At 48.6% G+C, this 22,566-nt stretch overlaps 1 protein-coding gene across 1 annotated transcript in view; it reads left to right on the top strand.

The window, feature by feature from the left end:
* LOC144611399 (uncharacterized) overlaps nt 1–22,566 on the top strand; it is a 62,298-nt gene that overhangs the window by 38,721 nt on the left and 1,011 nt on the right. Inside the window, exons 8-17 of the mRNA XM_078430469.1 lie at nt 1,056–1,142; nt 5,536–5,616; nt 7,169–7,234; nt 9,418–9,492; nt 10,494–10,562; nt 12,464–12,532; nt 14,598–14,699; nt 15,257–15,340; nt 18,463–18,546; nt 20,458–20,541. Coding sequence (XP_078286595.1) covers nt 1,056–1,142; nt 5,536–5,616; nt 7,169–7,234; nt 9,418–9,492; nt 10,494–10,562; nt 12,464–12,532; nt 14,598–14,699; nt 15,257–15,340; nt 18,463–18,546; nt 20,458–20,541 — 801 coding nt within the window. The remainder of the gene's footprint in view (nt 1–1,055; nt 1,143–5,535; nt 5,617–7,168; nt 7,235–9,417; nt 9,493–10,493; nt 10,563–12,463; nt 12,533–14,597; nt 14,700–15,256; nt 15,341–18,462; nt 18,547–20,457; nt 20,542–22,566) is intronic.

The following is a 22,566-nucleotide window of genomic DNA, read 5'->3' as shown; positions in this document are numbered from 1 at the left end:
TCCCAATTTAGGCAGGAGTTGAAAAGTTGAAAAGCCAATGGAATGTTGGCCTTCATAACAAGAGGAGTTGAGTATAGGAGCAAAGAGGTCTTTCTACAGTTGTACCGGGCCCTGGTGAGACCGCACCTGGAGTACTGTGTGCAGTTTTGGTCTCCAAATTTGAGGAAGGATATTCTTGCTATTGAGGGCATGCAGCGTAGGTTCACTAGGTTAATTCCCGGAATGGCGGGACTGTCGTATGTTGAAAGGCTGGAGCAATTAGACTTGTATACACTGGAATTTAGAAGGATGAGGGGGGATCTTATTGAAACATATAAGATAATTAGGGGATTGGACAGATTAGAGGCAGGAAACATGTTCCCAATGTTGGGGGAGTCCAGAACAAGGGGCCACAGTTTAAGAATAAGGGGTAGGCCATTTAGAACAGAGATGAGGAAGAACTTTTTCAGTCAGAGAGTGGTGAAGGTGTGGAATTCTCTGCCTCAGAAGGCAGTGGAGGCCAGTTCGTTGGATGCTTTCAAGACAGAGCTGGATGGAGCTCTTAAGGATAGCGGAGTGAGGGGGTATGGGGAGAAGGCAGGAACGGGGTACTGATTGAGAGTGATCAGCCATTGAATGGCGGTGCTGGCTCGAAGGGCTGAATGGCCTACTCCTGCACCTATTGTCTATTGTCTATTGTCTATTGTCCTTCCAAAAGACACTGTGTGGGGTTAAAAAAAGGGCAGGAGAAAAGTTGGGGGTGACTCCCATCAGGAATAGTTAAAATAAAATGAGAAAACGTAGCGTAATTGTCCTCTGTGAATCGCCCCAGTGTGTCGGGTGTGGATGCAGAACTGTGATAACATAGAGCTAGTGCGAATGGGTGATCGAGGGTCGGCGTGGACTCGGTGGGCCGAAGGGCCTGTTTCCACGCTGTATCTCTAAACTAAACAAAACTAAGAATCAGGCACTGTGTGCAGGAGGCAATTGAAAAAAGGATGGGAAGGATCATAACATTGATGACTAAAATTTGCCATTGATGACTAAAATTTGAAGGATTAACGTTTTACTTGCAGCCTGATCGAGGCCTCACCAAACAGGCCTCCTCATTCTCGGTGACCAGCAAAGACAAACACCGATACCTAACTCCGCAACACGACAAGGTAATGAATGTTTGTGATTGCTGTTCACTTGGGGCTGTACTCGGTACTGATCAGGTTGTTGTGCTGCTAATCATGGTGTGTACATTTACTATTGGTTGATGGACACAGCACGAAGACAGGCTCTTCAGCCCACCGAGTCCTCCTGCCTGGTCACAGGGGGAGTACGTGCAAACTTCCACGCAGACAGCATCCGTGGTCAGGATCGAGCCCAGTTCTCTGGCGCTGTGAGGCAGCGCCCCTAACTTGAGCCTCTCAGCTGCGCCCCTAACTTGAGCCTCTCTTGTTGCCATCCTCCTTCTCCCATTGGCGACTTGGGAACTGACGATCTCCTCTGCAGTTTATAGGGTTGACACGGTGGCGCAGGGGGTAGAGTTGCTGCCTCAGAGCGCCAGAGACCCGGGTTCGATCCTGACTACGGGTGCTGTCTGTACGGAGTTTGTGACTGCGTGGGTTTTCTCTGCGTGCTCCGGTTTCCTCCCACATTCCAATGACGTGCAGCTTTGTAGGTTAATTGGCCTCTGTAAATTAGACAATGGACAATAGATTTTAGATTTTAGAGGGATTTAGAGATACAGCGCAGAAACAGGCCCTTCGGCCCACCGGGTCCGCGCCGCCCAGCGATCCCCGCACACTAACACCCACGAGGGACAATTGTTACATTTACCCAGCCAATTAACCTACAAACCTGTACGTCTTTGGAGTGTGGGAGGAAACTGAAGATCTCGGAGAAAACCCACGCAGGTCACGGGGAGAACGTACAAACTCCGTACAGACGGCGCCCGTAGTCAGGATCGAACCTGAGTCTCCGGCGTTGCATTCGCTGTAAGGCAGCAACTCTACCGCTGCGCCACCGTGCCGCAGAAATGCAGGAATAGGCCATTGGGCCCTTCGAGCCAGCACCGCCATTCAATGTGATCATGGCTGATCATTCACAATCAGTACCCCGTTCCTGCCCTCCCCCCATACCCCCTGACTCTGCAATTATTAAGAGCTCTATCTAGCTCTCTCTTGAAAGCGTCCAGAGAATTGGCCTCCACTGCCTTCTGAGGCAGAGAATTCCACAGATTTACAACTCTGAGTGAAAACGTTTTTCCTCATCTCCGTTCTAAATGGTCTACCCCTTATTCTTAAACTGTGGTCCCTGGATCTGGACTCCCCCAACATTGGGGACATGTTTATTGTCCCTCGTGTGTAGGATAGAACTAGTGTTCAAGTGATCGCTGGTCGGCACGGACTCAGTGGGCCGAAGGGCCTGTTTCCGTGCTTTATCTCTAAACTAAACTAAAAGGTTCAGCCTCACTTGCAGCAGCCTTGCTGAAAGGCTGACGTTTCTCAGAAACATTTCTCTTTCTGGCAGCCGAGGGCAATTTTCATAGTTGAAACATCTTTAAAAAAATTGGCGTAATGTTAAAAAACAAACAACACAATTACTGTGGCCCACCAGTCAAACCAATGTTTATTCTTAAAAAATAGGTTGAAATCCTAGGCCTCGTTACTCAGCTATCTTCCCTATAGAGCACAGAAAATGAGTGCAGTCCCTCGAGTATTTTAGATGCGATCAAGAGGATTTTGTCTGTCCTCATTGTCAATTTTCTAAATGCACACTTTAAGTGTTTTTTCAATAAACGTGATTATTAATTGATTTATCTGGTTGAAGAGAAAAGGATAGGCCAGAATCTTAACTACATTTTTTATTAATATTCATAGAAAAAGCTTCTAAAGGATGATAGACTTTGCCACCATTCGTGTTTCTTTTGATTAAACCTCTTGCCCTAGATTCATTAAAAAATCGTCAACTTTCAATGTGGAAAATTACAGTTAGGCCCCCTTTGTGCTACAGAAATTGAACCCTTGTTTATGTAACTGACCTCCGCTCAGTCCATCTTAACCTACTTGATCTCCTGGTGGCTCAGCACTTCAACTCCCCCTCCCACTCCCAATCTGACCTTTCTGTCCTGGGCCTCCTCCATTGTCAGAGTGAGACCCAGTGCAAATTGGAGGAACAGCACCTCCTATTTCGTTTGGGTAGTTTACACCCCAACGGTATGAACATTGACTTCTCTAATAGATAATAGACAATAGGTGCTGGAGTAGGCCATTCGACCCTTCAAGCCAGCACTGCCATTCAATGTGATCATGGCTGGTCATTCACAATCATTACCCCGTTCCTGCCTTCTCCCCATATCCCTTGACTCCGCTATCTTTAAGAGCTCTATCTAGCTCTCCCTTGAAAGCATCCAGAGCATTGGCCTCCACTGCTTTCCGAGGCAGAGAATTCCAGATAAGAATTCCAGAAGAATTCTAACTTCAGATCGCCCTTGCTTTCCCTCTCTATCCCCTCCCCCTTCCCAGTTCTCCCACTAGTCTTTACTGTCTCCGACTGCATTCTATCTTTGTCCCGCCCCCTCCCCTGACATCAGTCCGAAGAAGGGTCTCGGCCCGAAACGTCACCCGTTCCTTCTCTCCAGAGGTGCTCCCTGACCCGCTGAGTTACTCCAGCATTTTGTGTTCACCTTGTTTATATAATCTCTCCCCATAATTTAATTAACTTCCAATGTTGGTTTTAGCAAAATGTACGCGTTACGTAGTTTTGCTAAAATCAACATTGGAAGTTAATTAAATCGTGGGGAGCGCTGTGCACCAACCACATCCTTGTGCAAAACCTAACCTACGTACAAATTTCCGATGTCTAGGTTGTTTCATCACCGGGCTGTGTCTGAGCCACATCGGCATTCCACACTATTTATTAAATGCTGCTCCAGCCCAACTTTAGTTAGGCCGCATTTGGAGTATTGCGTGCAGTTCTGGAAAGGTGTGGAAGCTTTGGAGAGGGTGCAGAAGAGGTTTACCAGAATGCTATCAGGATTAAGGGTATTGGCTCCAGGGAGAGGTTGGATAGACTTGGATTGTTTTCTATAGGTCATTGGACATTGAGGGGAGACTTGATCGAATAATATTAATTTATTAGGGTCAAAGATGGGGTATAGACAAAATGGTGGGGTAACTCAGCGGGTCAGGCAGCATCTCTGGAGAAAAGGAACAGGTGACATTTTGGGTCAAGACTGCTCTTCAGACTCCATGTTCAGGTAGAATAGATAGCCAGTACATTTTTCCCAGGGTGCAAATGCTCAACACTAGAGGGCCAAAGCTATAAGGTGAGAGGAGGTAAATTTAATGTAGACGTGCGGGGCAGTTTTTTTACACACAGAGTGTTGAGTAGCCTGGGACACATTGCCAGGTGTGGTGGTGGAGGAGGCAGATACGATAAAGGTGTTTTAAGAGGTTTTTAGGTAGGCCCGTCGAGGGGCAGGGAACAGAGAGATATGGATCATGTGCAGGCAGATGAGATCAGTTTCATGAGGCATTATGTTCCGTACAGACATTGTGTGCTGTACTGTTCTATGTTCTCTATATCTGTAACTGTCGTTAGTGGGAACACGCTGTGTGAAAATTGGCTGCCGTGGATCCTGGTGCCTCCTCTAACAGGAGGATCAACAGGGATCATCAGGCAGTGAAGAAAACCAATGGCATGTTGGCCTTCATGACAAGAGCAGTTGAGTACAGAAGCAAAGAGGTCCTTCTGCAGTTATACAGGCACCTAGTGAGACCGCACCTGCAGTACTGTGTGCAGTTTTGGTTTCCAAATTTGAGGAAGGATATTCTTGCTATTGAGGAAGTGCAGCGTAGGTTCACTAGGTTAATTCCCGGAATGGCGGGACTGTTGTATGTTGAAAGACTGGAGCGACTGGGCTTGTATACACTGGAATTTAGAAGAATGAGAGGGGATCTTATTGAAACATATAAGATTATTAAGGGATTGGACACGCTAGAGGCAGGAAAAATGTTCCCAATGTTGGGGGAGGAGTCCAGAACCAGGAGCCACAGTTTAAGAAAAAGGGGTAGGCCATTTAGAACAGAGATGAGGAATTTGTTTTTCACTCAGAGAGTTGTGAATTTGTGGAATTCTCTGCCTCAGAAGGTTGTGAAAGGAATGAGACTTATCATTTAGAATTCAAACGAATTCTCTTCGCAGTTTAGATCGAAGATGGACACAAAATGCTGGAGTAACTCAGCGGGACCGGCGGCAACTCTGGAGAGATGGCTGTGTGACGTTTCGGGTCGAGACCCTTCTGGAGAGGGGTGTCGACCCAGAACGTCGCCCATCCCTTCTCTCCAGAGATGCTGCCTGTCCCGCTGAGTTACTCCAGCATTTTCTGTCCATCTTCAGTGTAAACCAACACCTGTGAACCACCAACCTTCCGACGTATGTCGTCTCTTTACAGTTTATCGCTCTCCAGAATGTTGAGCCAGTGGATCTAACACATGGGATATTCTCCCCAAACCTCGTGCTGATGTTTACAACCGTACTTTATTTATTATTTTTTTTCTTTAGGTGGATTCAAAGACTTACTCGCACAAAGATGAAGTGAAGATGTGCACTAAATGCACTCGTGTTGCTTCAGAAACTAACAAGGTTTGTTTTAATAGACAATAAATAGACAATAGGTGCAGGAGGAGGCCATTCGGCCCTTCGTGCCAGCACCGCCATTCAATGTGATCATGGCTGATCATTCTCAATCAGTACCCCGTCCGTTCCTGCCTTCTCCCCATACCCCCTGACTCCGCTATCCTTAAGAGCTCTATCTAGCTCTCTCTTGAATGCATTCAGAGAATTGGACTCCACTGCCTTCTGAGGCAGAGAATTCCACAGATTCACAGCTCTGACTGAAAAAGTTTTTCCTCATCTCAGTTGTAAATGGCCTACCCCTTATTCTTAAACTGTGGCCCCTTGTTCTGGACTCCCCCAACATTGGGAACAATGTGTTGAGAAACACAAGGAGATAGTCCGATGGACTTGGTAAGAGATGCAGTAGCCTGTGTAGTGCAGGTCCATCACCCTTGGTTCCAGACCCTTGTCATATTATCTATTTTGTCGGACCAACAGAGGTCACGACCTTTGTTGGGGGGGGGGGGCCGAGATACCGGCCCTCAAAGTCGGCATGGAAGTCGGCTGTCAGAATAAATCTGCTGGCTCCGACCTGGCCAGAGTTCCAGAGCCCCTGCAAATAGACGAAAAACTGGGGTCACTCAGCGGGTCAGGCAGCATCTCGGGAGAGAAGGAATGGGTGACGTTTCCGGTCGAGACCCTCTTCGTCAGGTGAAGGAATGGGTGACGTTTCCGGTCGAGACCCTTCCTCAGGTGAAGGGATGGGTGACGTTTCGGGTCGAGACCCTTCTTCAGCAAGAAGAAGAGACTGAGGAAACGGTCTCGACCCGAAACATCGCCCATTCCTTCTCCGCTGGATGCCCCGCTGTGTTACTCCAGCATTTTGGGTCGGACGGAACTGTATCTCTGGCGGGAAGGAATGGGTGAGGTTTCGGGTCGAAACCCTTCGTCAGACTGAGCGTCAGGGGGAAGGGAAACGAGAGACATAGACGGTGATGTAGAGAGATTTAGAGCAAATGGATGAAAGACATGCGAGAAAGTAACGATGATAAAGTTAACGGGTCATTGTTAGCGGTGGTCCAGGTGAGGGCGAGTGCAAGTCCAGAGCCCCTGTCGCAGGGGGATCATTCGATCCGCCGTTCGGCCGCGGAAGTCGGCTAAGGGAACAGATCTGCCGGCTCCGGCCAGGCCAGAGTTCCAGAGCCCCAGCCGCAGGGGGCAAATTCAACCCGCCGATCGGCCATGGAAATGCCGATGAGGTGGAGATCGGCCTCCTCACCTGGCCTAGGCACCGCATTTTCCAGAAGTCGGTGTGGACCTGTGTGCTCGCCATTTATAGCCCTGAGTCTCCAGGAATTAAAGGTTAATCTCCAGGATACTGAAATCAGTGTGAAAACCAGTTTAAAAATAAAAGGATCATCAGTTCGCTCTGTGACGGTGTGGGTTTCCTGACCTGCTTGTCCTAGGTTGATCAACAAGTTTTGATACCATCTGGCTTCAGTTTGATCAGACACTTGGCAATATTGCAAGTTCTGTCCTGTCCACTGTGTAAACCTGGTCTTTGTTTTTATTTTTCCAGGCAGATAGACAGTTTTCAAAAGAAGACTTGAGTTCTTATACTGGGTATCTGCAGTCTGCCACCAAGGTTGGTGTTGATAGAATGGACGCACAAACGCTTTCAAACAACGTGGGATAATCTGATCCATAAAACTGTGCTTCTAACCCTCAGCTAATCCCCAGGGTGGCGCAGCGGTAGAGCTCCTGCCTCACAGTGCCAGAGACCCAGGTTCAATCCTGTCCTCGAGCGCTGTCTGTGTGGAGTTTGCACGTTCTCCCTGTGACCGCTTGGGTTCCCTCCGGATGGTCCAGCTTTCTCCAATATCCCAAAGGCGTGCGGGCTTGTAGGTTAATTGGCCTCCGTTAATTGACACTAGTGTTGATGAGTGTGGGATAACACGGACCTGGTGTGCGGCTGATCGATGGTCGGCATGGACTAGATGGTGCGAAGAGCCTGTTTCCATCTCAACTCAACTAAACTCAACTAACCTAAACCAAACCGCCTCTGATAATAGGAAAAAAACCCCCACAGATGCTGGTTTGAATCGAAGGCAGACACAAAATGCTGGTGTAACTCAGCGGAGACAGGAAGACTAGTGGGAGAACTGGGAAGGGGGAGGGGATAGAGAGGGAAAATAACTTCAGATAGTTCCTGCTTCCCCTCTCCATCCCCTTCCCCTTCCCAGTTCTCCCACTAGTCTTCCTGTCTCCCACTACATTCTCTCTTTGTCCCGCCCCCTCCCCTGACATCAGTGTGAAGAAGGGTCTCGACCCGGAACGTCACCCATTCCTTCTCTCCCGAGATGCTGCCTGTCCCGCTGAGTCTATCCTTTTATTCATCTTAGTAAACGTCTGCATTCATCGTTCTGTGGAACTGATTTTCAGTTAACTTCTGTAGAAACAAACGCCTTATGGTCCAAATTTGAAAATTTGCTTTCTTGCAAAAATTAAATTGAAAGTAATTTGGAGTCTTGAGTTGAATACAAAGCGCTGGAGTAAACCAACGGGTCAGGAAGTATCTCGGGTGAGAATGGATTGGTGATGTGTTGGCCTGAGTCCCTACTTCAAGCTGGAAGGTCACCTCACTATTCCCTCCACAGATGCAGGCTGACCTGCTGAGTTACTCCAGCACTTTGTGTTCTGCTCATTCTACTTGAACCCAGGTCTCTGGTGCTCTAAGGCACTGCCCATTTACGTCTGAACTTTCCCAATCTAAAGTCCTGTCCAAATGTCTTTTAAATGTTAAAATTGGCTATTAAATGATATAATGTCTTTTAAATGTTATACTTTTAAATGTTATAATGTGTTTTATAGCTTATAATATCGTATAAATGTTATAAAGTGTTTGAAGTGTAATCAAGTCTTATAAATGTTATAAAGTTTAGATTAGAGATACAGTGCGGAAACAGGCCCTTCGGCCCACCGAGTCCGCACCGACTAGCGATCCCCGCACGTTAAAACTACCCTATACACACACGAGGGACAATTTTACATTTTATACCAAGCCAATTAACTTTGAACACCTGTACATCTTTGGAGTGTGGGAGGAAACTGAAGATCTCAGAGCAAACCCATGCAGGTCACGGGGAGAACGTACAAACTCTGTACAGACACCACCCGTAGTCAGGATAGAACCCGGGTCTCTGGCGCTGTTAGGCAGTAGTTCTACCACTGTGCTGCCCTATTTAAAAGTCTTTTAAGTCTATTAAATGTTATCTCTTTTAAATGTTGTAATGTGTTTTAAAAATGCTATGTGTTTTCGGTGTTACAATGTCGTATAAATGTTATATTGTCTTTGAAATAATATGTCTTTTAAATGTTATAACGTGTTATAATCCCTTTCAAATGTTACAATGTGTTAAATGTTATAATACCTTCAAATGTTATAATGTGTTAAATGTTATAATGCCTTTTAAAAATGTTATAAAGTCTTTAAAATCGAATTTAATCTCTGGAAAAATCAGCGGGAACAAAAGTTAGGCAGCATTTGCAGTTTCTCCAGGAACAGGTCAGTACTTAATAGCCAACATCTAGTTGGGGCCTGCGTTCTTTGGATCAGCTTGCAGGAGATTTGTTCTGTTCCTGTTGCTCTTCAGATTGTGATGGAATTTTCAGGTTAATTAAGTTCCATTGGATGGTCTTAGTGGAAAAGTTTTTTAAAATCCAATTGCCTTGAGAACTGGAGAAAGTCAGCAGTTCCCCGGTTAGCTAGCGTGGACTTGCTGAATGTTGCTCTTTGGAATAAACAAAAACTACTGATTATTTCTTCAGATGGATAACCGATTCCCATCGCAGGAACAGAGTGCCCACTCGGGATATCTGCGATCTGCCGCCAAAAGAGACCAGGTTCGTATCGAATCAAGTGAGGTCGGAGAGTCGCCAGTCGGAGGCAGGCCGTAAATGCCCAGAATCCCCGGGAAGTACTGGGAGAGTTTGCAAAGGAATCACGATTACAGGATGGGGGTTGGAACGAGCATTGGGCTTTTCTGTTTTGCTGGAATGTTCCGTAGGCTGAAGGATTTAGAGAATTATTAGTTGACCGATTGGACCCGTTGGGCCCAAACCTCTCCTGCATTGGTGCAGCACCCTCTCCTCCCCCCGCCCACCTCCCCCCTCCCCCATGATGAGAGGGGATCTTATAGAAATGTATAAAATTATAAAAGGACTGGACGAGCTAGATGCAGGAAAAATGTTCCCAATGTTTGGGGAGTTCAGAACCAGGGGCAGCAGTTTAAGAATAAAGGGGAGGCCTTTTAAAACTGAGATGAGAAAAAACGTTTTCACCCAGAGTTGTGAATTTGTGGAATTCTCTGCCACAGAAGGCAGTGGAGGCCAATTCACTGGATGAATTAAAAAGAGATTTAGATTGAGCTCTAGAGGCTAGCGGAATCAAGGGGTATGGGGAGAAGGCAGGCACGGGTTACTGATTGTGGGTGATCAGCCACGATCACGATGAAATGGTGGTGCTGGCTCGAAGGGCCGAATGGCCTCCTCCTGCACCTATTTTCTATGTTTCTATGCATCACCATGTCATGGCTGGAGTCACAGACCGGAGTTTGCCTTGACTTAGAACTGTTTGAACTGCCCAGAGTTATCATTGTTACTATTTTGCATATCTTTCATTCATTGTTCTTTATCTCTCTACATCATCATTTATATATATATATATATATATATCTCTCTCGTTTCCCTTTTCCTTTATTAGTCTGAAGAAGGGTCTCGACCCGAAACGTCACCCATTCCTTCTCTCCAGAGACGCTGTCTGACCCGCTGAGTTACTCCAGCTGTCTGTGTCTGTCTTCAGAATTATTCCTTTGTGTTTTAATTTGTGACTGTCTTTCATTCAGGTGGAAAGTAGCTTCCCCGAGAGGAGTCCACACCCAGCATTTGTACGGGCTTTCTCCAGGAGTGATCAGGTCAGTACTGTCACCCTCCCACTTGTTTTAAATGTGTCTCAGTGCAGGCAAGATGTCTTCCATTTATACAGTGTCTACTGTTCACATTATAGACAATAGACAATAGACAATAGGTGCAGGAGTAGGCCATTCAGCCCTTCGAGCCAGCACCGCCATTCAATGCGATCATGGCTGATCACTATCAATCAGTACCCCGTTCCTGCCTTCTCCCCATACCCCCTCACTCCGCTATCCTTAAGAGCTCTATCCAGCTCTCTCTTGAAAGCATCCAACGAACTGGCCTCCACTGCCTTCTGAGGCAGAGAATTCCACACCTTCACCACCCTCTGACTGAAAAAGTTCTTCCTCATCTCCGTTCTAAATGGCCTACCCCTTATTCTCAAACTGTGGCCCCTTGTTCTGGACTCCCCCAACATTGTGTCCCACAGTGCACAGCAAAGCACAATGAATGACATCCGTTTAGTTGTGTAGGAAAATAACTGCAGATGCTGGTTCAAATTGAAGGTAGACACAAAATGCTGGAGTAACTCAGCGGGTCAGGCGGCATCTCCGGAGAGAAGGAATGGGTGACGTTTCGGGTCGGGACCCTTCTTCAGACTGATGTCAGGGGAGGGGGCGGGACAAAGATAGGATGTAGTGGGAGACGGGAAGACTCGTGGGAGAACTGGGAAGGGAGAGGGGAAAGTGAGGGACAGAAGGACTATCTGAAGTTAGAGAAATCAAAGTTCATACCGCTGGGGTGTAATGTCCCGCCCCCTCCCCAGACATCAGTCTGACGAAGGGTCTCGACCCGAAACGTCACCCATTCCTTCTCTGCCGAGATGCTGCCCGACCCGCAGAGTTACCCCAGCATTTTGTGTCTATCCTCTGGCAACTCGTTGTAGAAACCCCCACCACCCTCTGTGTGAAAAAGTTGTCCCTCAGGTTCCTATTTAGTCTTTCCTCTCCCACCTTAAACCTGTGTCCTCTGGTTCTTGATTCCTTTATACTGGATAAAATCCTCTGTGTTTGCCCTACCTATTCCTCCCATGATCTTAGACACCTCTATAAGATCACCTTAGGTGATCTCACCTCCACTGCACACTTAGGAATAAAGTTCTAACCTGTCCAACCTCAAGAACCTGCAGGTACTACAGCACCGTTTAAGAAACATTTAGACAGGTACATGGATAGGACAGGTTTAGAGGGAGAAGGACCAAATGCAGGCAGGTGGGACTAGTGTAGATGGGACATATTGGCCAGTGTGGGCAGTTGTGTTGCCAACTTCCTCACTCCCAAATAAGGGACAAAAGGTGACGTCACTTCCCCGCACCCCACGTGACCTCACCCAGCCAGCGGCCACGTTCTCCCGCTCCACCAACGGTAGCCGCCCAGGCCGGGAGGCGAGTTGCTACGCAACCTCCGTTCGGCGAACGCACTCGGCCCCGCTCCCCGAACACACTCCGTTAGCCTACACTGTCCGGGCCTACAGCGGCCTGCGGGCCTACAGTGTCCAGGCCTATAGCGCCTCCCGAGCCTAATACGGGACAAGGGCGGTCCCATACGGAACAAACCAATTTAGGCCAAAATTCAAGATGTCCCAGCTAATACGGGACAGTTGGCAACCCTGATGGGCAGGTTAGGCCGAAGGGCCTGTTTCCATGCTGTAAGATTCTGACTCAATTGTCTTTGCAATTCCTTCACCACCTTCTCTGCAACCATAAACTAACTTTCCCAGTTCAAACGAGGGGTTTCAGATCTGAAACGTTAACCCGTTTTCTCCACAGATGCTGCCTGACCTGCTGAGTGTTTCCAGCATTTTGTTTTTATTTCGCTTTTCCTAACATCTGCAGCTTTTTGTACTTTTAATTTCTAATTTTTTGATGTTTAATATTTTAAATTTCCAATTGTCTGCCTTTCAGGTGGACTCGGGTACATCCTCATTAGAAGATCAGAAATCATACACGGGATACCTAACCAGAAGCGATCGGGTCGGTATCTTGATTTTTTTTCTTGATTTTAAACTTGTCTTTTATTGTAAGAGAAAGCTCTGCCCTGTTCTTTTCATTAGAGATGCAACATTGCCCACTGAGTGCAGGCTGACCATCGATCACCCATTCACACTAGTTCTATGTTATCCCACTTTTGCACCCTCTCCGATTTTACAGATGCAAATTTACCTGCAAACTGGGAAATGTCAGAGGAAACTGGAGCACAGCCACGTAGTCACAGGGAGAACGTGCAAACTCCACACAGACAGCACCCGAGGTCAGCATCGAACCAGGCCTGTGCCGCCCAAATACCTTCCAAATGGCGCCTATAAAATCGCCAAGGAGTCGCCTATTGTTTTGCGGGCACAGTGGTGCAGAGTTGCTGCCTCACAGCGCCGAAGACCCGAGTTCGATCCTGACTCCGGGTGCTGCCTGCATGGAGTTTGTACGTTCTCCCTGTGACCGCGTGGGTTTTCTCCAGGTGCTCCAGTTGCCCCCCCACACTCCAAAGGATGCAGGGTTATAGGTTAATTGGCATCTGTAAATTATCTCGAGTGTGCCGGATAGAAGTAGTATACAGGTGATTGTTGGTTGGCTGGCGTGGACTCGATGGTTGTACCTCTAAACTAAACTAAAATATGTTGAGGGTATAATTGTTATAATATAGCAAACCTGGGTGCTGAATTGCTGACTACGTGGTAGTCAGACTATCGTTAATCGGCCGACTGGACTTTATTTTGCACCTAACCTTATTCCCTTAATCCTGTATATGTACACTGTGGACGGCTTGATTGTAACCATGTGTAATATTTCCGCAGACTGGTTGGCACGCAAAAACAGCTTTTCGCTGTACCTCGGTACACGTGACAATAAATTAACCTCGGACTCAAAAGGTGCTGGAGTATCTCAACGTCTTGACCCGAAACGTCACCCATTCCTTCTCTCCCCAGATGCTGCCTGGCCCGCTAAGTTACTCCAAGCATTTTGTAGCTACAATAGACAATAGGTGCAGGAGGAGGCCATTCGGCCCTTCGAGCCAGCACCAACATTCAATGTGATCATGGCTGATCATTCTCAATCAGTACCCCGTTCCTGCCTTCTCCCCATACCCCCTGACTCTCCCTCTACAGGGAGAGGTTGGACAGATTTGGATTGTTTTCTCTGGAACACTGGAAGGTCACCTGTCCATGTTCTCCAGATATGCTGCCTGGCCCACTGGGTCCCTCCAGCACTTTGTGTCTCCCTATGTAAGCCAGCATCTGTGGGTCCTTGCTCCTCTGTCTATAAGCACAGGTTGCTGTGGGGGGAGCTGAACTATCGCGGAGATCATAATCATCATAATCATTTCACAAAATGCTGGAGTAACTCAGCAGGTCAGGCAGCATCTCAGGAGAGAAGGAATGGGTGACATTTCGGGTCGAGACCCTTCTTCAGACTCGACCAGAAACGTCACCCATTCCTTCTCTCCTGAGATGCTGCCTGACCTGCTGAGTTACTCCAGCATTTTGTGAAATAAATACCTTCGATTTGTACCAGCATCTGCTGTTATTTTCTTACATCATCATAATCATACTTTATTAGCCAAGTATGTTTTACAACGTACAAGGAATTTCATTTGCCCGACAGTCATATCAATAAAAAACAACAGAACACACAAAATATATTTTAACATGAACATCCACCACAGTGACTCCTCTGCGTTCCTCACTGTGATGGAAGGCGGAAAAAAAAAGGTCAATCTCTTCCCTTCATTGTCCTCCAGCGGTCGGGGGCCTCGAACCTTCCGTTGCCGGGACGATCTTGACTCCCGTAGCCGGAGGTCGGGCCTTCCTCGTCAGGGCGATCAAGCTCCTGCATCGAGGGGGTGTCTCAGCTCCCAGATTGCATGAAACAAGTGCGATCATCTGGACCAAGGCTAGGATCTAGATTCTCCAACTGTGGAGATGGGTGGGCGCGGCCCAGTTGGAGTCGATGGTCTTCCCTCTGAAGGAATTGCTTCTTCTGCAACCCAGGAGCCTGTACGAAGCCAGACATTAACTCACACCCATCGTTGTCTACCATCCAGGTGCCTGTAAAGCTCAACTCAATCGAAGAATCTACCTCTTGCGTTGGATATCACAAGACTTCCCTGGCAGGCGACAAGATCAGGAGTTCCAGCTTACAGCAGGTGTGTCCACTAGCTGAGCAAGATAGGCCACTCGACCCTAAAAACCGTAGTGCGTCACGGCGCCATTTTAGTAGGCAGAAACGTGCAGAAACATTTAAAAAGAAAAATAACAAAAATCTGTGAATTGATAGATGAGATACATTCTGCATTTTAATGGTATCATCACACATACTGTTCCCCCAAAACACTGATTACACTGCGAGAGGCAGAGCGGACGGCGGGTTTTGCTTACTAAAATGGCGGATGTTACGCTCCTTTGCGCACTACACTTCAGTATAGGCGATTTTGACGGAGTGGTCCATCTTGCTCCTCTAGTATCTTTGGTCAACTGTGAGCAAAGACCCGGTGGTTTAGAAGGTAGAAGGTAGAGCACAGGTGCACAGCACACCCTTCTGCCCCTCGTGTGTAGGAGAGAACTAGTGTGCGGGTGATCGTGGACGCAATGGGCTGAAGGGCCTGTTTTTGCGTTTCTGTCTCTAAAACTGGAGGATGTAGGTTGTGAACGATCGGTCAGTCCTCGGGTTGTAAGATGACTTTGTTTCAAATCTCCTGCGCAGGCTGAGAGAGGATTCCCAACCAGGGGCAACTCCACGCCACCAAACAAAGATGTCTACTCCCAGACAGCTGACAAGCAGGTGAAGGTAAGGCCCGAATCCACCCAACCTCCCCCCTGGAGCTGAAACCCTCTAATCTAAGGCAGCATACTGCGAAATCTACTCCGCACCCTCTCCAAAGCCTCAACATCTGGACTGGACAAGCTGGATGCAGGAAAAATTGTTCCCAATGTTGGGGGAGTCCAGAACCAGGGGCCACACAGTCTTAAGAATAAAGGGGAGGCCATTTAAAACTGAGGTGAGAAAAAAAACTTTTTCAACCAGAGAGTTGTGAATTTGTGGAATTCTCTGCCACAGAGGGCAGTGGAGGCCAATTCACTGGATGGATTTAAGAGAGAGTTAGATAGAGCTCTAGGGGCGAATGGAATCAAGGGATATGGGGAGAAGGCAGGCACGGAGCACTGATTGTGGACGATCAGCCATGATCACAATGAATGGCGGTTCTGGCTCGAAGGGCCAAATGGCCTCCTCCTGCACCCATGTTCTATGTATCTATGTATCCTTCCTGTAATGGGGCCACCAGAACCACATGCAATACATAGACATAGAAACATAGAAAATAGGTGCAGGAGTAGGCCATTCGGCCCTTCGAGCCTGCACCGCCATTCAATATGATCATGGCTGATCATCCAACTCAGTATCCCGTACCTGCCTTCTCTCCATACCCCCTGATCCCTTTAGCCACAAGGGCCACATCTAACTCCCTCTTAAATATAGCCAATGAACTGGCCTCAACTACCTTCTGTGGCAGAGAATTCCACAGATTCACCACTCTATGTGTGAAAAAAAACGTTTTCATCTCGGTCCTAAAAGACTTCCCCCTTATCTTTAAACTGTGACCCCTTGTTCTGGACTTCCCCAACATCGGGAACAATCTTCCCGCATCTAGCCTGTCCAACCCCTTAAGAATTTTGTAAGTTTCTATAAGATCCCCCCTCAATCCTCTAAATTCCAGCGAGTACAAGCCGAGTCTATCCAGTCTTTCTTCATATGAAAGTCCTGCCATCCCAGGAATCAATCTGGCGAACCTTCTCTGTACTCCCTCTATGGCAATACTGCAAATGCGACTAAACCATTGACGAACTGTGCAATGCAAGGGCCAGGAAGCGAGCGGGCAAGATCATCTCTGACCCCTCTCACCCTGGCCACAAAATCTTTGAAGCACTTCCCTCTGGAAGGCGACTCCGGACTGTCAAAGCAGCCACAGCCAGACATAAAAACAGCTTTTTTTCCCACGAGTAGTAGCTCTACTCAATAACCAAAGTCTGTAGTCTGTTTTTTGCTCTGGTTTATTTTCACCCCACATGTTTAGACCGTAATGTTGTATCCTTATTGTTTTGAAGTGGTTATGCTTTATTCTTAATTGTTAACTGTATGTTTGTGTTGTCATTTGTGAGCGGAGCACCAAGGCACATTCCTTGTATATGCACACACTTGGCCAATGAACTTATTCATTTATTCATTCACAGCTGCATCATGACTTCCTGACTCTTGTACTCAATGCCCCGAGCAACGAAGGCAAGCATACCGTTCGCCTTCTTTACCACCCTTTCTACTTGGGCTATGAAGTTGGAATCCAAGATGCCTCGGCACATCAATGCTGTTGAGGGTCTTGCCTTTAACTGTACGCTGTCTCCTTGCATTCAACTTCCCAAAATGCAACGCCTCACACTTGTTTGGATTAAACTTCATCTGCCATTTCTCCGCCCATTTCAGCAGCTGATCTGTGTGTCACACTGTGTCTTTTGACCGCCTTCCTCACTGTCTGCAGCTCCTCCAGTTTGGTATGGTCCCGACCCAAAACGAGTTTGGTATGGTCCCGACCCAAAACGTCATGTATCCATCTTCTCCAGAGATGCTGCCTGACCTGCTGAGTTTCTCCAGCACTCTGTACAGTAACTTCCTCCATCTGGAAGGCTGCCTCTACTTCATTGCCTCTCATCACTCTCTCAAGAAGAGAGAGTTAGATGTAGCTCTTGGGGCTAACGGAATCAAGGGATATAAGGGAAAAACAAAAAGGAGGTACTGATTTTAGATGATCAGCCATGATCATATTGAATGGCTGTGCTAGCTCAAAGGGCCGAATGGCCTACTCCCGCACCTATTGTTCTATGTTTTTTCCATGGTAGTTTTGTGGGTTGGTTGACTTTATTGCAAAGATAAACCTTTGGAACTTGTAAAAGGTCTTTTCAAGAGTCTGAAAACAGGGGGAGAAGCTGTTCCTGAATCTGGTGGTGTAAGCTTTTGTATCTTCTGTCTGACAGGAGAGGGAATGACTGGGGTGGGACAAGTCTATGATTATGTTGGCTGCTTTCCAGAGGCATTGTGAAGCGGAGATGGCCATGGGGAGGATGATATTGTAAGAAAATAACTGCAGATGCTGGTACAAATCGAAGGTATTTATTCACAAAATGCTGGAGTAACTCAGCAGGTCAGGCAGCATCTTAGGAGAGAAGGAATGGGTGACGTTTCGGGTCGAGACCCTTCTTCAGACTGATGTCAGGTTGGCGGGACAAAGGAAGGATATAGGTGGAGACAGGAAGATAGAGGGAGAACTGGGAAGGGGGAGGGGAAGAGAGGGACAGAGGAACTATCTAAAGTTGGAGAAGTCAATGTTCATACCGCTGGGCTGCAAGCTGCCCAAGCGAAATATGAGGTGCTGTTCCTCCAATTTCCGGTGGGCCTCACTATGGCACTGGAGGAGGCCCATGACAGAAAGGTCAGACTGTGTATGTCTGTGTTGGACTGGGCTACATCCACAAATCTCGAGGGGAAAAAAAACTGCAGATGCTGGTTTAAATCGAAGGTGGACACAAAATGCTGGAGTAACTCAACGGGACGGGCAGCATCTCTGGAGAGAAGGAATGGGTGATGTTTCGAATCGAGACCCTCGACCCATAATGCCACGCATTCCTTCTCTCCCGAGATGCTGCCCATCCCGCTGAGTTACTCCAGCATTTTGCGTCCACAAATCTCTGGTGGTCTTGGGCAAAGCAAGATGCCAATCCAAGCTGCGATGCGTTGAATGTGGAGATTAAGCCTGAGCTGTGGGGAGTGAGAGGCCGGCTGGCCTGGAGGGGCGGATGGAGAAGGTCCAGTCAATGATCTTCAGTCATTAGGACACTTGTGCCCCTCTTGTTCCTTGACAGACCGAGAGAGGATACCCAAATCGGCACACCTCCAACTCACTGCACAAAGACCTCCGTCAACAGGCGGCCAACAAGGACAGTAAGGTGAGGTGGTTTTGTCCTCGCCTCTAGGCCGTGAGATCATCCTGACGTTGCCTCTGGTGACTTCAGGATCTGTGCTGGTGGAGCGGGATCTGCCATCTGCCGGGGGGGGAGGGGAATCGAATCTCACGCCACGGTGCTGAATGAACGTTGACGCGCGCGTTCACGTGGGGATGGCGAGGGGAGCTGTGACGAGCGGTGAAGGTGCTGGAGATCCCGCAGGGTTGCCGACTTTCTCGCTCCCAAATAAGGGACAAAAGGGTGACATCACGCCCCCCCCACGTGACCTCACCCAGCCAGCGGCCCCGTGCTCCCGCTCCACCAATGGCGGCCGCCATTGGTGGAGCGGGAGCACGTGGCTGCTGGCTGGGTAAGGTCACGTGGGGCGCGGGGGGGAGGCGGTGACGTCACCCTTTTGTCCCTTATTTGGGAGTGAGGGAGTTGGCAACCCTACTAATACGGGACAAGGGCGGCCCCGTACGGGACAAACTAATGTAGCCCAAAATACGGGATGTCCCGGCTAATACGGGACAGTTGGCGACCCTAAGATCCCGCGTGAAGGTGTGCCGCCCACTGTAGCTTCCAGCCTTCTCGAGGGAAACTCAAGGCAGCGGGAACGGTCCCAGCGGCGGGGGCAAGGTCAGATTCTCGGATACCCCACTACGTTTTATTAGCGTGAAGCAGTGAGCATCTCCTCCTGGACCCCTCCCCCACTCCCTCCACTCCCCTCCCCCCCCCCCTCACCCTCCCCCCTTCTTCTCCTAAGCATCTCCTATCTGTGGAATTCTCTGCCACAGAAGGCAGCAGAGGCCAAATCACTGGATTAATTTGAAAGAGAGTCGGATAGAGCACTAGGGGCTAACGCAGTCACGGGATATGGGGAGAAGGCAGGCAGGGGCCACAGTCTTAAGAATAAAAGGGGAGGCCATTTAAAACTGAGGTGAGAAAAAAACTTTTTCACCCAGAGAGTTGTGAATTTGTGGAATTCTCTGCCACAGAGGGCAGTGGAGGCCAATTCACTGGATGAATTTAAAAGAGAGTTAGACAGAGCTCTAGGGGCTAGTGGAATCAAGGGGTATGGGGAGAAGGCAGGCACGGACCACTGATTGTGAATGAATGAATGGCGGTGCTGGCTCGAAGGGCCAAATGGCCTCCTCCTGCACCTATTTTCTATGTCTCTACGTATCTTTCCCTCTCTTCTCCCAGACTCTTTCCCCCAACCTCCCCCTGTTCTCCCGCACCCTCCTCTCTCTCCCCTCCCCCCCTCCCCATTCCTCTCACCTCCCCGACCTTCCCTCTCATCTCTTCCCCAATTTTCGTCCACACTCCTCCCCCCCTCACCCCCCCTCCTCCTGGACCCTCCCTCCCTGATCCCTTCCCCCCCCCCCCCCCCTCCTCCTGGACCCTCCCTCCCCATCCCAGATCCCTCCCCCCCCCCCTCCTCCAGGACCTTCCCTCCCTGATCCCTTCCCCCCCCCCCTCCTCCTGGACCCTCCCTCCCTGATCCCTTCCCCCCCCCTCCCTGATCCCTTCCCCTCCCCCTCCTCCTGGACCCTCCCTCCCCATCCCAGATCCCTTCCCCCCCCACTCCTCCTGGACCCTCCTCACTCCCACATCCCACTCCTTCCACCCTCTCTCCTCCCCTCTCCCCCTCCCACATGTCTTATCCCCGACCTCCTGATCGGAGGTAAAACGGCGAAGTTTCCTAAACACCTTCTTGCAAAAAGATGTTTCGGAAACTGCGCTGTGTCGCTGCGTGAAGCCCTCTCTGGAGAAGGCAGGAGGTGTCCGTGCTCCCGAGAACGCCCGTGTGGGCTGCAGGAAGCTACGAGGTGAACGTGTGGGCCAGCAGACAGCGCCTTGGAGTTTCAGTGTATTCTTTTCCACTCTCCCCCCCCCCCCCCCCCCCCACAGACTGACAGAGGAGTCTCGCTGAGGAGCAACGCAGACTCGCCCAGGAAAGATGCCTCCCCTCAGATGACCAGCAGGCTTGAGAAGGTACCGACCGTAGCTGTCCTTGAGTCAAGAGAGTTTTCTTGTCATATATATATAAACATAGCACAAAAAGTAAGGAAATTTGTGTTTGGTAGATTATTTCTTTGTTGTAACAATGCTTCTTGGCAATAAATCTTATACCGTTGGAAAGCCTGTTTATTTCCCTTTTAAATGGTGCCACATTTGTAAGGAACATGCATTTGTGGGATGTGCAGCAGAGCTGAGTATATGGGTTGCGCCCATGAAAAATTTGCCAAATCTTCTCTGCCAATGCCAAACAGTTTATTCTGCTATTGCTATTGACTCTTGTTTTGAGCTTCTGGTACCCCCAGGTGCTGACAAGAATGGGATGCCATCCCACAACAGTGTGTGACCAGGCTGGTGACCAGCATGAGGAGGAGGTGCCAGGCTGTTATGGCTGTGTATGGTTCTTCCACACGCTACTGTGGCTCCTGTTTATTAAATGAATAAATTGTTAAATTGCCAATATGTCTTGTTTCTTCAGACTTCAATCATCCAATCCACCAAACAACACCGAACAAGAGTCAATGGCAGAATAAGCTGTTTGGCATTGGCAGAGATTTGGCAAATTTTTCATGGGCGCAACCCATATACTCAGCTCTGCTGCTCATCCCACAAATGCATGTTCCTTACAAATGTGGCACCATTTAAAAGGGAAATAAACAGGCTTTCCAACGGTATAAGATTTATTGCCAAGAAGCATTGTTACAACAAAGAAATAATCTATCAAACACAAATTTCCTTACTTTTTGTGCTATGTTTTTATATGTCCCAAATACAACAATGTATCACAAAATATGTAAACATAGTACACTGTAAATAATAGTAAGAATAGTAATAACTAGACCAAGTGGACCCGTTGGGGCCAAACCTCTCCTGCATTGGTGCAGCACCCTCCCCTCCTCCCCCTCCCCCTCTCCCTCCCCCTCCCCCCCTCTCGTGATGTGGGGGGACTGCAAGGCTGCCTGGGTTCCCTCTTCCGAGCTCCCCTCAGATCATAAGACGTACGATACGATACGGTAGAACTTTATTTATCCCAGGAGGGAAATTGGTCTGCCAACAGTCATAAAAACACAAGACACACGGAATTAAAGTGACGAGTGGAAAGTCCAGGAGAGAGGGGATGGGCAAAGACTGGGGAAGGGGATTCAGTCGACCCCATGACAGAAGGGGGAGGACGGGTTGTACAGCTTGATAGCCACAGGGAAGAAGGATCTCCTGTGGAGATCCAGGAACAGAATTCAGCCACTTAGCCCGTCAAGTTCTGCTCTGCCATTCGATCATGGCTGCTCTATTTTGCCCTCTCAAAACCCCATTCTCCTGCCTCCTCCCATCATATCATATCATATCATATATATACAGCCGGAAACAGGCCTTTTCGGCCCTCCATGTCCGTGCCGCCCAGCGATCCCCGTACATTAACACTATCCTACACCCACTAGGGACAATTTTTACATTCACAACGTTGGTGGTGAACAAAGAAAAAGACCAGCGTTCAGAATGTATATCTTGCGGCATTATGGTTACAGAGGAAAAAGTCCAATGTCCGCAAATGGGGTGGGTTGGAAGATCAGGCTTGCATGCGATCATATCGAGGTGAAGGGGATACCATGTGAATACATAGATGCAAATGTATGAATCGGAGCAGAGGTTGGCCTCTCGTTCTCTCCCCTCTGCCCCACCATTCCGTAAGATCAGGGTGGCGCAGCGGTAGAGTTGCTGCCTTACAGCGAATGCAGCGCCGGAGACTCAGTTTCGATCCTGACTACGGGCGCCGTCTGTACGGAGTTTGTATGTTCTCCCCCTGACCTGTGTGGGTTTTCTCCGAGATCTTCGGTTCCCTCCCACATTCCAAAGACGTACAGGTGTGTAGGATAGTGCTAATGTGCGGGGATCGCTTGGCAGCGCGGACTCGGTGGGCCGAAGAGCCTGTTTCCACGCTGTATCTCTAAATCTAAATCTAAAAATCTAATTCAGGTCTGACCTCAATTCCACTTTCCAGCCTAC

This window comes from Rhinoraja longicauda, chromosome 40 (assembly GCF_053455715.1).
Source record: "Rhinoraja longicauda isolate Sanriku21f chromosome 40, sRhiLon1.1, whole genome shotgun sequence".
Lineage (NCBI taxonomy): Eukaryota > Metazoa > Chordata > Chondrichthyes > Rajiformes > Arhynchobatidae > Rhinoraja > Rhinoraja longicauda.
The sequence above is the reverse complement of the archived record's forward strand: the minus strand, read 5'-3'. Positions and strand labels throughout refer to the sequence as shown.